This window comes from Xyrauchen texanus, chromosome 7, assembly GCF_025860055.1.
Source record: "Xyrauchen texanus isolate HMW12.3.18 chromosome 7, RBS_HiC_50CHRs, whole genome shotgun sequence".
NCBI lineage: Eukaryota > Metazoa > Chordata > Actinopteri > Cypriniformes > Catostomidae > Xyrauchen > Xyrauchen texanus.
The window spans coordinates 22,743,339-22,760,425 of record NC_068282.1 but is presented as its reverse complement, the minus strand read 5'-3'; the positions used below and the strand labels follow the sequence as shown (position 1 = coordinate 22,760,425).

The 17,087-nt window shown below is 37.3% G+C and overlaps 1 protein-coding gene across 19 annotated transcripts in view; it reads left to right on the top strand.

Moving 5' to 3' along the window:
* The window catches only part of LOC127646400 (dedicator of cytokinesis protein 7), an 80,233-nt gene that overhangs the window by 603 nt on the left and 62,543 nt on the right, over positions 1-17,087 (top strand). For all 19 annotated transcript variants that reach the window (XM_052130008.1, XM_052130006.1, XM_052129999.1 and 16 more), the window contains exons 2-10: positions 4,231-4,333; positions 4,503-4,678; positions 8,175-8,243; positions 10,557-10,686; positions 10,819-11,031; positions 11,179-11,264; positions 11,351-11,417; positions 11,925-12,074; positions 12,280-12,360. In XM_052130008.1, coding sequence (XP_051985968.1) covers positions 4,231-4,333; positions 4,503-4,678; positions 8,175-8,243; positions 10,557-10,686; positions 10,819-11,031; positions 11,179-11,264; positions 11,351-11,417; positions 11,925-12,074; positions 12,280-12,360 — 1,075 coding nt within the window. The remainder of the gene's footprint in view (positions 1-4,230; positions 4,334-4,502; positions 4,679-8,174; positions 8,244-10,556; positions 10,687-10,818; positions 11,032-11,178; positions 11,265-11,350; positions 11,418-11,924; positions 12,075-12,279; positions 12,361-17,087) is intronic.

Sequence of the window (17,087 nt, the reverse complement as noted above, 5' to 3'; positions counted from 1 at the left end):
GCTTGACATTCTGACACATCGGCTTGATCATGAGATGTTGTTATGCAGTCAGTGAACACAGCGTGCTTAGAATCGTAAATGCACAGTGCATTCTGGATTTGGGGTTTGGATACAAGCATAATGATTGGCAATCTCTGGCGTGGAACAAAGTGATCGAGGCTTAAAAATATGCATGCATTAAGAATGTCTTGTGTAAATGTAAACAATGATCACCAATGCTAATTATGGAGAACTGTATTACTTCTAACACCACAAAGTGACAAGTGTCGAGATACTTTTTTTGCATGCATGCATATGGTTGCATTGATGTAGTAGTTTTGCAGCTATTATACCCCCCAACCATTTCAGACTGAGATCCAGAACAATGTGAATTATAATGCATGATTAAAACACAAGAAGCTACTTTAAACATTGTTGGCACTCTTTCATGTTATGTGATAGATGTTTAGTTGCTTTGTCATCACATTTGATCTACTCCAGTTTTGGCTAGTGGCTCATACTATGGGGAATAGAGCCATGTGTTATCATAATAGACTTTAGAATATAATTAATGATCATCATTGGATTACAAAGCATCTCTTTTAAATGGAGATTTCTTTTAGGATGTGAAGTCACAGATTAGACTTCATGTGTATTTAAAAAAAGAAATGACCTTTTAGTCTCCCCTGTGGTCGCTATGCACTTCTTGGCATTTCCCAGATGCTTGAATGCCTTTGCCTTGTCTTGTCAATGATGTGCATGTAATAGGATGATTACATCAGTTAAAGAGAGATTGGTGGCACCTGCTGCTCTGATTCTAATCGCTATGTCTTACATAACCAAAATAACATTCGCTGATTGAGAAATAATATGCTGAAGAAGTAGCACACTGTTTTGTTTCAATCCTAGAGGTAAAAGACAGGAGAGATAATAACCACAGTACAGGAAACAGAAAGCCACAGAAAAGTCCATTATAAATGGTTGTAATTTAAGGTAATTTCTGTTTTCACAGTCAAAGCAAAACTGAAAGCTCTACTGACTATGCAACAAATTGTTTTCATTGAATCTCATGATATCTTAAAGTTCCTCTTGTAAGTCACAGAAATAGTTTCTCACAGCTCTGTGAGATGAACAATCACTGAAAGACATTTTCAGAGAAGATGTGAAGTATGCACTGAAAGCCATGACAATAGCTAACCAATGCCTTGGTAAACAACACATCTGTAGTCTAATCATCTGCTAGCTCTTCAGGAATGTCCAGCCTTAATAAAGGTCCCTCTAGAATCAACAAGGGCACTATGGATGGGTTATTGTTTCAGTGCACATCATCCTCTAATGATTAGAGGAGTATTCTGATTTGAGTTTCGGAATAAATCTTTTTTTTGTTGTTGTTGTTTTTTTTATTTGTTTTTTTACATGGAACCTTCATGATTCCCCATGATGTTTTATCCCCTACCAAACTGCTGACCTGGTTTGAATCAAAGCTCGAAAGTTTAATTTCTGCTTGTATGTCTGAGATGAAAATAAAACATACACTGTAAAAAATGTCAGTAATTTTAACAGTAAAATACTGTAAAAATGCTACAGAAATAATCTGTTAATTGATTAACAAATATTAACTGTAATATATACAGTAAAATGTTTTAATATATTTTAAAAGTCAATACAGTAGTTTTTATAATAAAATGATGTAAAAATGTAATTATTTAAATGTAAAAAGTAAGATTTTCCTGTATAATTAATGGTAAAAAGAACTAGAGAGTAGATGTACTTTTTTTTTTTACAGTAAATCATTGTTAAAATTACAGTAAAAAAACAGTAATGGGGCATTCCCACAATTCCCTACGTGATCCATTACTTTTCATTATATTTTATGGAAATAGTTATGTTACATCATATTTTTTATATCAATTACATACACTGGGGTGTTCTGTGTTATATTTGTAATTTAGTTAATGTTTACTGCATTATTTAAATATCACATGTCTTAGCATGATGGTGTTTAGTGTTTGTGTGAGTGATACTGTGCACAGTCTCTATATATTTAATGGTCATTGCTCCTGGAAGAGCCACTACTGATGAACTGCATGTCATCTTGTGCCCTTCTGTAATTACTATGTAATTAACAAATACCTTGTAAAGTAAACAACAGCTTTTTACAGTTTCAGAAGTCATGTTTATGATTTTTTTTGACTGTAAATTTAACAAAATAATATATATATTTTTTTTTTACAGAGCCAGCGTGTAAATTACAACCATTTTAAACTGTAAAATGTACAGGTTGTTCTGTAAAGTGGTTTACATTTTAACTGTATTTTTTACATAATTATTCTGGCAACCACAGCTTTTTTTTTTACAGTGTAAGTTACAATCGTATGTTTTTCCCCTATAGTATTGACTCTTCGTCATTAACCCATTGGAAGTCACAGCAGGGTCTTAGAGTATTTTAACGAGCTTGCCTAGTCACACAACAGATTACTCTTATTTGTCTGTGTTTGTGTGTGTTATTTGACTATTCCTGGGTAAAAAAAATAAATATATGAAATTGAAACAAAAAATTAAATCTGTTTTATTTTTCAGCAAATTCCATTAAATTTTTTTCTCCAGAATTCTGTGTTTTCTGTTTTTTTTTTTTTTTTAAATCCATGGTTAAAGTTTAATTACATTTTAAAGGGTTTCAAATAAAACTTTAATCACATGAAAATTGAACAGTTAATTTTCAACATTATATTGCTTTATAATTTTATCAAACAAATTGCTTCTATACAGATCCTCAAAGCATAATGCTTTAAGTGCTGTGCAATAGATAAACAATATACATATTAAGATACATGAAAACATTGATGAAAACTTGTCAGTACAACAGCACTTATGAGAATGCTATTGCTTAAATATAATTATTATTGATTTATTGTTATTAACATTATTGTTGTTATTACATTGAAATTAATTTTACTATACATTAGTAATACATTTTTCTTTCAGTCAGCTTCTATTTAGTGCACAGGTCTATGGCCTAGTATGATTAAACTGCGAACATATTTTTAAATTTGAGGATTTAGCTGTTTATCTAGCAGATGTTTTATGTAATGTGACATATATAAGAATAAATTATATAAGAAAGGTAAAAGACATTTAAGAAAAAAAATTACAAGATTTTGTATCTGAAATATTATAGTGCCATACTGCATGTACAATTGAAGAAGTATGTAGTATACTGTTGATGGTATACAGATTTTCTGTATGCATGGAATATCTGGATGACTTGCTACATTTGCCAATATATGATACAGCATAGTACACTTTGTGGGAAACTGTACTCCACAATGCACTTGACTTGACCCTCCATTGAAATAAACTGCAGAAAACAAATCACAACATCTCTCGTATACATAAATATACATTTTGTAAGATTGTAAATAAAATCTTGATGTTGAACCATGAATCTCATTGACATGTTATTTGACAACTACTAAGCACTAAAAACACAGCCGTTTTTTTGTGCTTTTTTTTAATGCGAGATGACTGTCAGGTCATGGGATCCTTGTCTGGCCTACCTATATGCATTACAGCAGGGGTTTTCAAACTGGGGTCCGGAAACCCCCAGTGGGCCTCAAGGGGGAGCCATGAGGTCTGCGAACAAATTTAGAGAGAAAACATTTTAAAAATAAAATGTTGGCATTATTTGAAATGATAAACATTGCATTCTGAAAACATTGGATTAATTAGAAGTATTTTTTTATTCTATTGACAGCCATAGTTTTAAACCATCAGAAATAAAAACAAATCTGAATATAATTTTATAAAAAAAAAAATATTATTTGTAAGAAATAAATGTTGTACTTCACTATTCTCTTTAAAGCTACTTTCAAACAATATTTATGATGAAAAGTGCTATATTAATACATTTGGTTTTAATTGAAATTGTTTTTCTTCATTTTAAATAATTAAATTAAAATAAAGTAAATTTGCATTTCTATAATAAAATCAAGACTGCCAAATCAAAAAGGTAAACAATTATTTTGCTTTAGTACAATGGCACTATAAAAGCCAGTTGTTATGTCATCCTAACAATTTTTTTCACACAGAGGGTGCCTCACAAAGTAATTATCATATTTGTGTGTACTTGACATCATAAAGTTTAAAACCCCTGCATTACAATATCCATGATCTCAGACACATAGAAACTCACACACATCCATGCACTCATGCTTGAATTTCTCTCTCTCTCTCTCTCTCTTTATTCTTCAGGACTGTAGCAGCTGAGGTTAGGAAGCAGATTCATGGTCAATATGGAGGCTCCCCACAGCTTCTCAAAAACCTTAGTGTGGGTGGCAATGCAACTAGCAACACTGTAAGTACTAAATTTTAAAGAGAATTAAAATGTTCTCTATTAGATCTGAGTAATTGTCACTTGAGATGTTAGTTACAAACAATGTGCAATAAAAAAAGTCACCATATGCCACTATAACCTCAGGATAATACAACCTATCTCACTGATCTTTTTTGATATCTCCCTACAGATTCCCCTGACAGAGGCTGTAGAACCAGTGGATTTTGAAGAGTATTTGATCACACATCCATCCATTAATGAGTCAGGACCTCTGAGAGATCTGATTGAGTTTCCTCCAGATGACATTGAAGTGATATACACTCCAAGAGATTGCCGGACCCTTGGCCAGGCTGTACCTGAGGAGGGGTGAGTGTGTGTTTAGTGTAGATTGGTTTCATAGACTTGAAGCATTCGCCTTGAATCAAAAATATACCTAATACAAGAGCTATTATTTAATGTGTTTTCATTGCTTGTGTGTTTTTCACACACTGCCCTTTCTGTTTTTAGAGCAAATCATAACATATGCACATCAGTTGGTGCATTTATCCTCCGCTTCATGGAATTAATATTTTCTTCTCAAGGAAAATGTATTTAGATTACTACACTCACTCTATCTACTTGTATCTTTCTGTAGAGTGTTTTTCTGGGTTTTCATCCACGTATTATACACATTTTGGGATATCGCTTAAAAACTGCTGGAATTAAACACAAATACGTAGACGCTCGCTTGAGGTGGATACAGTTTTTATTCGATAAGAAGAAATTTGCATAAGTCAAGTCAAGTGGTTTTTATTGTCGTTTCAACCATATACAACGTTCCTCCAGGACCATGGTGCGACATATAAACAACATAGGACAAAAACAGAACCACATGAGACTACACAGCTAAATAAAATACCTAGGTATATATATATATATATATATATATATATATATATATATATATATATATATACCTATATAAATAGCATGTGCAAACATGTGCAAAAAGTACGGGACTGTACAAGAAATTTCTGACAACGAACAGGACAATAGGCACAGTGAGAGACAGTGCAGCGCCGACCAGTACACAGTAGTGCAAAAAGATGACAGTTTCTAAAAATGTAAACATAACATACTATGAGTGTTCTATGCACATAGCAGTTATTGAGGTAGCAGACAGTTATAAAGTGACAGTAATTAAAGTGCAACTCGGGACACGTGTGTGTGTGTGTGTGTGTGTGTGTGTGTCAATCTAGTCTCTGAGTATTGAGGAGTCTGATGGCTTGGTGGAAGAAGCTGTTACACAGTCTGGCCGTGAGGGCCCGAATGCTTCTGTACCTCTTGCCAGATGGCAGGAGGGTATGTCGTCCACAATGCTGGTTGCTTTGTGGATAAACTATGATGGAAATACATTTACTGAATAAAGTCCTATTGAATTCATTAGAAATACAAGATGCGCATAAAAAAATAATATGACTGAATAATTAATTCATAACTGGACTAAACTGCAGACCAGTAGAGCTGTTCAGCTGTGTCTTCAATTTGTAGGTGAACCCGGAAGTCTAATTCGCCATGGGTTTCCTCTGGATATTTGTATGGGTTTTTATAATGGGGTTTTTGAACTTATGTGAAAAATAAGGTCTGTAGTAACCATTACTTGACGATACGTGGATGTTTTGTTCTATAACATAAATTACTCACATTCGTACCTCAAACATGAATTTTTAAGCAGTATTGAATAATATACTTCTTTTTTAAGACGAACGGCAGCTTCAAAACTCACGTTTGAGGTCTGCCTCTGTGTTATTTATGTTGTAGAACAAAACGTCCATGGTTCGTCAAGTAATGTTTACCACAGACCTTATTTTACTCATAAGTTTAAACACCCATAGGAAAATCCAGAGGTAACCCATTGTGAATTCTCTTCTCGGTTTTTGGACTACAAGCTGAACAGCTCTATTATCGCATATAAAATATTGCTCTGGTTATCCTGAACGATGTGCTGAAAAAGAGTTAAGAGTTGGCCATATACAAACTTGAACTATGCTGAAGAGCAGGTTTATTGACACTTTTGAAAAATATAGTATATATCCACACGACAAAGATACACTCACCTAAAGGTTTATTAGCAACACCATACTAATACTGTGTTTGACCCCTTTTCGCTTTCAGAACTGCCTTAATTCTACGTGGCATTGATTCAACAAGGTGCTGAAAGCATTCTTTAGAAATGTTGGCCCATATTGATAGGATAGCATCTTGCAGTTGATGGAGATTTGTGGGATGCACATCCAGGGCACGAAGCTCCCGTTCCACCACATCCCAAAGATGCTCTATTGGGTTGAGATCTGGTGACTGTGGGGGCCATTTTAGTACAGTGAACTCATTGTCATGTTCAAGAAACCAATTTGAAATGATTCAAGCTTTGTGACATGGTGCATTATCCTGCTGGAAGTAGCCATCAGAGGATGGGTACATGGTGGCCATAAAGGGATGGACATGGTCAGAAACAATGCTCAGGTAGGCCGTGGCATTTAAACGATGCCCAATTGGCACTAAGGGGCCTAAAGTGTGGCAAGAAAACATCCCCCACACCATTACACCACCACCACCAGCCTGCACAGTGGTAACAAGGCATGATGGATCCATGTTCTCATTCTGTTTACGCCAAATTCTGACTCTACCATCTGAATATCTCAACAGAAATCGAGACTCATCAGACCAGGCAACATTTTTCCAGTCTTCAACTGTCCAATTTTGGTGAGCTCTTGCAAATTGTAGCCTCTTTTTCCTATTTGTAGTGGAGATGAGTGGTACCCGGTGGGGTCTTCTGCTGTTGTAGCCCATCCGGTTGTGCATGTTGTGGCTTCACAAATGCTTTGCTGCATACCTCGGTTGTAACGAGTGGTTATTTCAGGCAAAGTTGCTCTTCTGTCAGCTTGAATCAGTCGGCCCATTCTCCTCTGACCTCTAGCATCAACAAGGCATTTTCGCCCACAGGACTGCCGCATACTGGATGTTTTTCCCTTTTCACACCATTCTTTGTAAACCCTAGAAAATGTTGTGCGTGAAAATCCCAGTAACTGAGCAGATTGTGAAATACTCAGACCGGCCCGTCTGGCACCAACAACCATGCCACGCTCAAAATTGCTTAAATCACCTTTCTTTCCCATTCTGACATTCAGTTTGGAGTTCAGGAGATTGTCTTGACCAGGACCACACCCCTAAATGCATTGAAGCAACTGCCATGTGATTGGTTAATTAGATAATTGCATTAATGAGAAATTGAACAGGTGTTCCTAATAATCCTTTAGGTGAGTGTATAAGGAAGGAGGAATGCACACACATAGTGCTCCCAGAACTGTGTGCTTCTTTTGCTCCCAGACATGAGACAAATTTCTTGAGTGTTTTGTCTGCATGCTCTAAACCATGAGTATTTCATTAATAAAAGAGTCACAGTGGCAACAATTTCCCCGGAAATAAAGATTTTGTTCTTTTGAATACCGGTACATGGGATGGAAACGTAGCTTTATTCACACATTGTTTTTGCAATATAGTTTTTCACATTTATTAAATTTGCAACTTAGATGCAAATTGACAGTGTTCGCTAAACAAGATTTGAAGTCAAAGTAAATTGAACTGTTGTTAAGCCATTTGCTTTCCACTTCATTTAGCAAAGTTCAGAAAATGTTTTTTTTTTTTTGGATAAAAATGATTTTGTAGATATTTCTTGATTATAGACCATATAGAGTTTTTTTATTATTTGAGTTTGTTCTTCTAATAGTAGGTAACCAATTTTTCTCTCTTTCATGATTACTTTTAGGTGCACAGACATACTGATTAAGCATATTTAACATGTTCCTCTTAAATAATTTTACAGTGACAGTGACTCACATGTCAGAGACTGCATCCGATCTTACACTGAGGACTGGGCTGTCGTTAACCGCAAGTATGACAGTTTTAAATGCTTTACCACATTTCCTCTTGTCTCTGTTTGCTCTTTTCATTCAGAATCCATTCTGGCTTTCATTTTTTACATGTGGTTAAAGGTAAAGTTCACCCAAAAAAATGTAAATGCTCTCATAGATCTATGCGATGAAACGATATCAATATTTATCGCGATAAAAAACTCCACGATATAGACCATAATAATAATAATAATAATTTTCGATATTTAGTCTGTGTTCTACAACTAGACATGCATATTGCTAAAAACACTAGCAGTTTGGCTTTCTTGTCGTATGTTTCCACTGGCGCGTAGTGAGCGAATGTGAGCGAGCGCTTTCAATTCCTTCATATGGAAGCCGAGCGTCAAGCTCGCGAGGTGGATTGTAAAATTGACAGCTGTGTGGGGCAAGCGGTTCCCTAGCGTAGGTAGTGGCTTTGTGCTGATTTCTTCTGCTTCAGTGGAAAAGCAGCCTCAGACTGTATGAAGTTGCTATTGCTCCCGCTACGCAGGTCACCGCAATCCGGATCCCAGATTGATTCCATCTTGACTGCAAGACATCATGATGACGGTTACGCCCTCTCCTCGTCTCTAGTGAGCAGCGTGACAAAACAACAGTGCCGGTTACATCATATCTGATCTTTCTGCAGTGTATTCTTGAATATTTTTCTCTACCACTGAAACACGCTTCACTGATGCCCTGTCCCGGTCTGCACCAGCTTCCTCTTTAGTGAATAAACATGAGGTGCGTGTTTCCAGAGCGCCTTTAGACCATAACGTTTTTTCTTTCTAAATTTAGTTTTATTAATCAGCATGTTCCAAGCCTTTACTAATAAACAAATAGATTTCTGTTCTAATTTTGTGAAATTATTCAGATTTCATCATCTCTGACAAGGATGAAAGACAAAACAATTACTAGTTTGTAGCCTAGTCTTTCTCACTTTAATGAAAATAGAAAAATGGTCCATTCAGACTTTTATATTTTCAAAAGTTTCTCTCTGGAGATACCCCTGAACCCCCATACAGTATCATTCCTCAGTCACAAGGGCTTCTACGCCCCATACTTGGATATCTGTATGTAAAGAAATATGAAAAAAAAAAAAAAAAAATATATATATATATATATATATATATATATATATATATATATATATATATATATATATATATATATATATATACCTTCATTATGATTCAAAATGAACTGATCATCTTATAACATTCATATCCAACTGCACTCAATTGATTAACTCTATAAAATATTGTAATATTTTTTATAGAAGATCCCTCAGACACCACTGCATTGGCTGTGTCGGGGCCCCCAATGTAGTTTTGTAAAAGCTATTTAGACTTTTTAGGATTTTGTTTTCTTTTTTTTGAAAATCAAAAAAATTTGCAAATGTGATTCAATATCGTGATAAATATCGATATCGAAATAATATGAAAAAGAATATCATGATAATATTTTGTACCATATTGCCGAGCCCTATTCTCTCATCATTTACTCACTTCCTAGATGTGTATAACTTTCTTTCTTCAGCAGGACACAAAGATTTTTAAAGAATATTTCAGCTCTGTTGGTCCTTAAAATTCAGGTGAATGGTGAACAGACATTTGAAGCTCCAAAAATCACATAAAGGCCACATAAAAGTAAACCATTAAGACTCCAGTGGTTTAATATATGTATTCTGAAGCAATTCAATCGCTTTGGGTGAGAAACAGATACATTTTTAAGTTCCACTTTCAAAATGTAAAAAAATTTGAAAGTAAAAAAGTACTTAAATATTGATCTGTTTCTCACCCACACTTACCATAATTCTTGTGAAGATATGGATTCCACTGGAGTCTTGTGGATTTTATGTGGCCTTTATGTGATGTTTGGAGCTTCAAAGGTGTGGTCACCATTTACTTGTATTGTAAGGACCAACAGATCTGAGACATTCTTCTAAAAATCTTTGTGTTTAGCAGAAGAAAGAAAGTAATACACATCTGGGATGGCATGAGGGTGAGTAAATTATTTTGATGAGCATTTTCATTTTTGGGTGAACAATCTCTTTAAGTTCCTAGTTTGCTTTTTACCTTTTACTTCATGCATTTCAGGTTTTATTATAACTAGGAAATTGAAAAGGGCAGGATAAAAGTACAAATTTGTGAATGGTTATGGGGAATTCTGTGGATGAAATTGCTGAGTGAAGAAACCCTAGGATTACCCTGGTATCTTTCTCTAGCGCTCCTGGTGCATTTGCATGTTAATTTTGACTGGGGCTTTTAAATACAGTGCATACAGGCCATAACTGAAATATTTTGGATGCACAGGTACCACAAATTGGGCACTGCGTTTAACCCCAATACTTTGGATAAGCAGAAGGAGAGGCAGAGAGGTTTACCAAAACAGGTTTTTGAGTCTGATGAGTTGCCAGATCACAGCAACTATCAGGACGATCAGGTAAAACTCTTGATTGTGCTGCAGTTGTGTTATCATATGATTTTTGCTAAGCCTTGTAGAATAATTGCACAATACCCCTATGCCTCAGAGTTCCTCTCTGAATATAACTGAGAACTGTATTGTGTTTTACAGGATGATATGAAGCGGAGGTCCATGTCAATAGATGATACTCCACGTGGCAGCTGGGCCTGCAGTATATTTGACCTAAAGAACTCTCAGCCTGATGCTTTGCTGCCTCACCTTTTGGATCGAGTTCCCAACGAAGAGATTGATCGGCACAATGAGGACCTTCGCAAATCCAATCGTCATCGAGAACTCTTTGCACTGCATCCTGCTTTGGATGAGGTAGAGGATGACTTTTTTGACTGGTTTATGTATATTAAATGTTTTGAATATCTAATGCTTAATTGTCAGCAAAGAGTACTATGGATCTGTCAAGTTCAGACTATTCAAGATGTCTGTAATCTTTTGCATTATTTTTTCCACCTGTAGGAAGAGCCGATTGAGCGCCATTGTTTGCCTGATGTTCCTAAAGAGCATTTTGGACAGAGGCTTCTTGTCAAGTGTTTGTCCTTGAAGTAAGTGGGGAACAACTTTTTTTGTGTACTGAAATGTAATAGTAATGGCTGCAATTTTGCTGACTTGCTTCTGTCTCCTTTTTAAGGTTTGAGATAGAAATTGAGCCAATATTTGCAAGTTTGGCCTTATATGATGTCAAAGAAAAGAAAAAGGTGAGCTTGTGTGCTTTGGGAGGTTAAAACATTCTGTAGAAATCTAGCATGGTACCAAATCAACCCAAAATTGTAATTAACTGCTTCAGTACAAATTTCATTAAAAGGCTAATGTGAGGTTTGAGTGTGTAGAGCTGTACGTTTTCAATGTATTATACTTCCATGCACTATTTCTAATCGGATTATATGTGGCCCTATTACAGGTGGTATAGGGTTTCTTAAATAAAAATTGCTTTTTTCACTGTAGTTGCGACTGAAAATAACTTTATTTTATTTTTTAAATAGCAGGAATTTTAAAATTGGATGGAAATTCTTTTAGATTCTGTTTCCCCACAGATATCCAAAACCAAAGGAAGCAAATATTATAGCATTTTACCCTTTTGGAAATGTCTCATGACAGTCTTGGCTGGTTTCAGCACTAGAGGGTAGTAGTCACCTGTTCAGTTGCTAGTTGTGCCTCTGCACAATTACCTACATACCTTTTCATTCTCTTGTCTTCATCCTCAGATATCAGAGAACTTTTACTTTGACTTAAACTCAGAGCAAACGAAGGCCATGCTGCGGCCACACATCCCATCTGCTGCTATTTCTACCCTGGCCCGCTCTGCCGTATTCTCCATCACCTACCCTTCCCAAGACGTCTTCCTCGTCATCAAGGCTGGTTACCTTATTTAACATCTTTCTTCTAACAACCTCCTGTCTAAGACAGTGTCTTTTTTATGGTAGTTGAGTGCTTGATGATTATTCCAATTTTTTATTTGTATTTATTGGTAGATTAGATTGTTGATTTTGAGTAGTGTTCACCGAAAGCATGCTATAGCAGTGCATTAATCAGTGTTATCTTGACTGTGTTTGCTTGCAGCTTGAGAAGGTGCTACAGCAGGGAGATATTGGAGAGTGTGCAGAGCCTTACATGGTCTTCAAAGAGTCTGATGCTGCCAAAGTAAGACCTGCCATCTACTCGACTAGTGATCTACCCAACTGGGTTTTTATCCATTTTAGATAGCAGGTTGATAGATGATGACATAATGCATAAATATAAAATGTATTTGAACCCTTTGGAATTACCTGCGTTTATCTATAAATGGATCTTAACATTTTGTTTGATATTTATCTATATTACAATAATGATCAAACACAATCTTTAACTAATAACACACAAATTATTATTTTGTTTTTGTACATATAGAATACATCAAGCATTCACAGTGTAGGTTGGGAAAAAGTATGTGAACCCCTAGGCTTATGACGTCAACTAAAGCTATTTAGAGTCAGGAGTTGGCAAACCTTTGCATTTGCTGACGTGGACCATGCCTCGCAAAAAAGAGATCTCAGAAAACCTAAGATCAAGAATTGTTGCTTTGCATAAAGCTTGAAAGTGTTACAAAGTTATCTTGAAGAGCTTCGATATTCATCTGTCCAGAGATAGATACATTTTCTATAAATGGAGATGTTTAAGTACTGCAGCTACTCTCCCTAGAAGTGGCCGTCTAGCCAAGATTCTGCTAAGTAATTGAAAGAATCATTGTAACTGGTGATTCTGCTCATGAGTCTACTATTCAGAAAACTTTAATCAGGCATGGTGTCCATGACAGAACACCACGAAGGACCACCTTTACACTCCACACCACTACTGGGAAATTATTTTGTGGACTGACAAAACTAAGGTTGAATTTTTGGGGAAAATCAAACAGCACTACATATGGTGTAAAAAGGGCACTGCATACCAACCAGAAAATATCATCCCAATGTTGAAGTACGTTGGAGGGAGCATCTTGATTTGGGGTTGCTTTGCTGCCTTGGGGCCTGGACCGCTTGCCATCATGAGGTGAAAAATGAATTCCCAAGTTTAACAAGATATCTCACAATGTCAGGGTGGCTGTGCACCAGCTGAAGCTCAGTAGATGTTGGGTGATTCTGCAGGACAATTGCCCTAAACATTAAAGGAAATCCACTGCAGAATGGCTAAAATAAAAAAATAAAATCCTTTTGGAGGAGCCCAGACCTTAACCCAATCAAGTCGCTGTTGACCTCAGGAGAGACATTCACACCAGATATCCTAAGACCGTACCTGACCCGACATAAAGACTGCAATCTGAACCATACCTGCATTAAATTAAATCAACTACAACAGTTAGACAAATGTTTATTTGCTCATGTCACACAAGCAATCAAACTAACATTGGGCACTCTGAGTTGGAGCATTTAAGTAAAACAGACACTTAGGCTAATGTTGTTGTGACAGTTAACAGAAAAAAGATGGGAAAGATGAACATTATTTGACATTTAAAAAAAGCCATTGCTATTTGACCCATAGACCCAACTTTGCCTATTGATTCCCGACCTGCAACACAAATGGCGATGTAAATATTTTTCCAACCGTTACATCAAATATTAGCGATTCACTCATCAAATTCATGTGCAGTACTCTAATCAGTAGCTTCCAGAAATGTTTGGTTGAGGTTATTGCTGCCAAAAGAGGGTCGACCAGTTATTAAATCCAGGGGTTCACATATTTTTTCCACAGCACTTTGAATGTTTAATGCGATGTGTTCAATAAAGACATGAAAGTTTATAATTGTTGTGTGTTGTTAGCTTAAGCACATTGTGTTTGTCTATACTTATGACTTTGATGAAGACAAGATTGCATTTTATGGCCAATTAATTCAGAAAACAAGCTAATTCCAAAGGGTTTGCTTATACACAGATCAGCCACAACATTAAAACTACCTGCCTAACATTGTGTAGGTCCACCTTTTGATGCCAAAACAGAAACATACTGGATAATGTTGAATTAACAGTAATTCCAGTACAAGTCATACATTTTTTTCAACTGGACTTCAAAAGATTAAGATCTCTTTTTTTGTTAAATTTAGTTATAAGATATCAGCTCACTTTTCATTCACACACTTATTTTTTGGAACCTGTTCAACTTAAATATTATTATAATTTGTAAACAAATGATGATAATTATTGTAATATATTATAAAAGTAATATATAGTTATATATCTCAATCGTGCACCTTCAACTTTTAGACCCTCATGCTTTTATTTTGACATTCTGAACTCTCCAGGAAGTCCCGTAAGTGTGTTTGTAGGGAAGTTCACATTAGTTTAATTAGCTTCTTATTCAAATTCTGGAAGAAAAAAAATAGCACCTCCAGTGCCATTCTTAATGCACTTCTTGAGATGTTGTTCATGAGTAGCACTCAAATATTGCGCTCCGCGTGAAGGCTAAAAATAGCCACGAGTATGTGTGTAAACAGTGCAGCGCCATTCACTGACGCGCTGGAGCTGCCCGTGCATTTTCTATATTTACGTATTAAACTCATCTGCTACTGTTCCTGTTGAGGGAAGCCCAACTCGCGGCACAACAACTCCCGGTTGCCAACCAACTGGTTTATTCTGATTTGAAGAAAGCCATCCTACAATGTGTCAGCTGCAGCACATTTGCTTTCTCACAACAGCTCCGCAACTCCTGCCGGCGGTGATTGCTGGCTGAAGAGGAGGGCGATACCAACGACGTCATCAGCATCATGTTGCTGGAGCAGTTAGTCTTCCGTCTGCCGAAGGGGACAGCAGAGTGAGTCCAGTGCCACCATCTGGTGTCGCTGGAGGAGACGATCCAGTTGGCTGACCATGTAGTGGCGTATCATCCCGTTCCTGTTCCCCGGAAACTGGGAATTCCTATACTAAAACCTGTTCCCCGGTCGCGTGGGCCATTCATCCTTCTGGCTTCCCCTCGCCCTCTCCGCTCTCACCCACAGGCACATTGTTGAGGCTGTGGTTAGTCCGCACCTCACCCATCAACTAATCTTGGTTTCAAATTGGCTGGCATTTACCACTTTATTGAGATATATTTGTGTGGATGGGTCCATTAACAAAGTGTGTCGTGTGTGGTTTGTGATTCACTGGCTGGGGAGGCAGGGCCATCTACGTCAGCTCCACATCAGGATGAAATATGGGAGGGGCATGTCTCGACTTCCCCAGCTCATAGAGGATTCCCTGCAAGAGATTTCTCTCTGGAGCAGATGCGAGACCCTCAGAGATGCCTTTGATCAAGTGAAAATGATTGATGGTCAACGCCTCCAGCCATTGCACTCACATATCTGTATTTTTCAATTATCTAGAATCGGTTGTACCAAGTAACACAGCAAAGGAAGATACATCCCAGTTATTATTCCTGAAGAACGTCAGGAAATGCTATTCCAGATGGCACATCTTAATCTGATGTCGGGCCACTTGGGGCAAGAAAAGACACTGAACTGTCTTATGGCCGTTTCTATTGGCCGGGCATTCATGGGGATGTTTGCAGATGGTGTGCGGCATGCCGTGAATGCCAGATGGTGAATCCACCAGCAACACCAAGAGTGCATTATGGCGCCTTCCTTTGATCGAGGTCCCCTTCTAATTAATTGGTATGGACCTCGTCCATTAGAGCAGACGGCACACGGGCATTGCTTTGTGTTGGTTCTGGTGGACTATGCAACGCGATATCCGTAAGCAGTGCTTCTGTGTAATATCTCAGCACGTAATGTTGCGGAGGCACTCTTCAGAATAATCTCCCGAGTGGGTATTCCGAAAGAAATCCTCACTGATCAAGGTACTATGTTTATGTCACACAAACACTGGGGATTATTGGGTTTTAAATCTATTTGGACCAGTGTTTATCACCCCCAAAAGGCTGCATAAGAGAGGTACTCGGCTATGGGAATTTGCACCGGGAGATAAAGTTCTTCTATTACTCCCCACATCAAGCTCTAAATTACTCGGCAATTGGCAAGGGCCCTTTGAGGTCACACGGCGAGTCGAAGAAATCGATTATGAGGCTAAACAAATGTATAGAAGCAGAATGCATCAGATTTACCACCTCAGTCTCCTAAAACCATGGAGAGAGGCTGTCCCCGTGACTTTAACAATGGTGTTTTTGGAGAGGAAGAAGCTTGAGTCACCCCGGTCACTTGCGGAGCCCACCGCTCACCATCACTAGTAACGGAGGTTGCCAGGTTGCAAAGAGAATTCTCTGACGTGTTCTCGACTCTTTCCGGTCGTACGAATCTCAAAGAGCAGTGGTTCTCAACCTTTTTGACTCCAATGCCCTCCATTGTTGGAGAAAATATTCAAAGGATCCCCATGTAGGCCATTAGAAATTTATATTATAAGATATTTCCTTAAAATGTGTTATTCCAGAAATGTCTAGAACTGTATAGTCTTCATAAAAAGCAAGTTGTTGAAGGGAGTTATTAAATTTTTAGCATTTTCCGGAAGTTGAATTATAATAATTATATAAAAATTATAATAATCTATAATATTTTAAATAATTGTAAGATATCTTTTGGGCCACTGGAAGTGTGCTAAGCCCCCCTAGTGAGTCCCGACCCCCTGGTTGAGAGCCACTGTCATAGAGCACCAAAACGAAACGACCCCAGGTGTAGTGGTATGCAGTCGTCCCCACCGATTACCCAAACACCAAAAAAGTGGTTCGATAAAAATTAAAGGCCATGCTGGATATGGGGGTAAGAGAAGAGTCGCACAGTGACTGGGCCAGCCCGGTGGTGTTGGTTCCGAAGAGTGACGGCTCGGTCCAGTTCTGTGTGGATTATAGGAAAGTCCACACGGTGTCTAAAGTTGATGCGTGCTCGATGCCTCAGATTGATGAACTGTTCGATC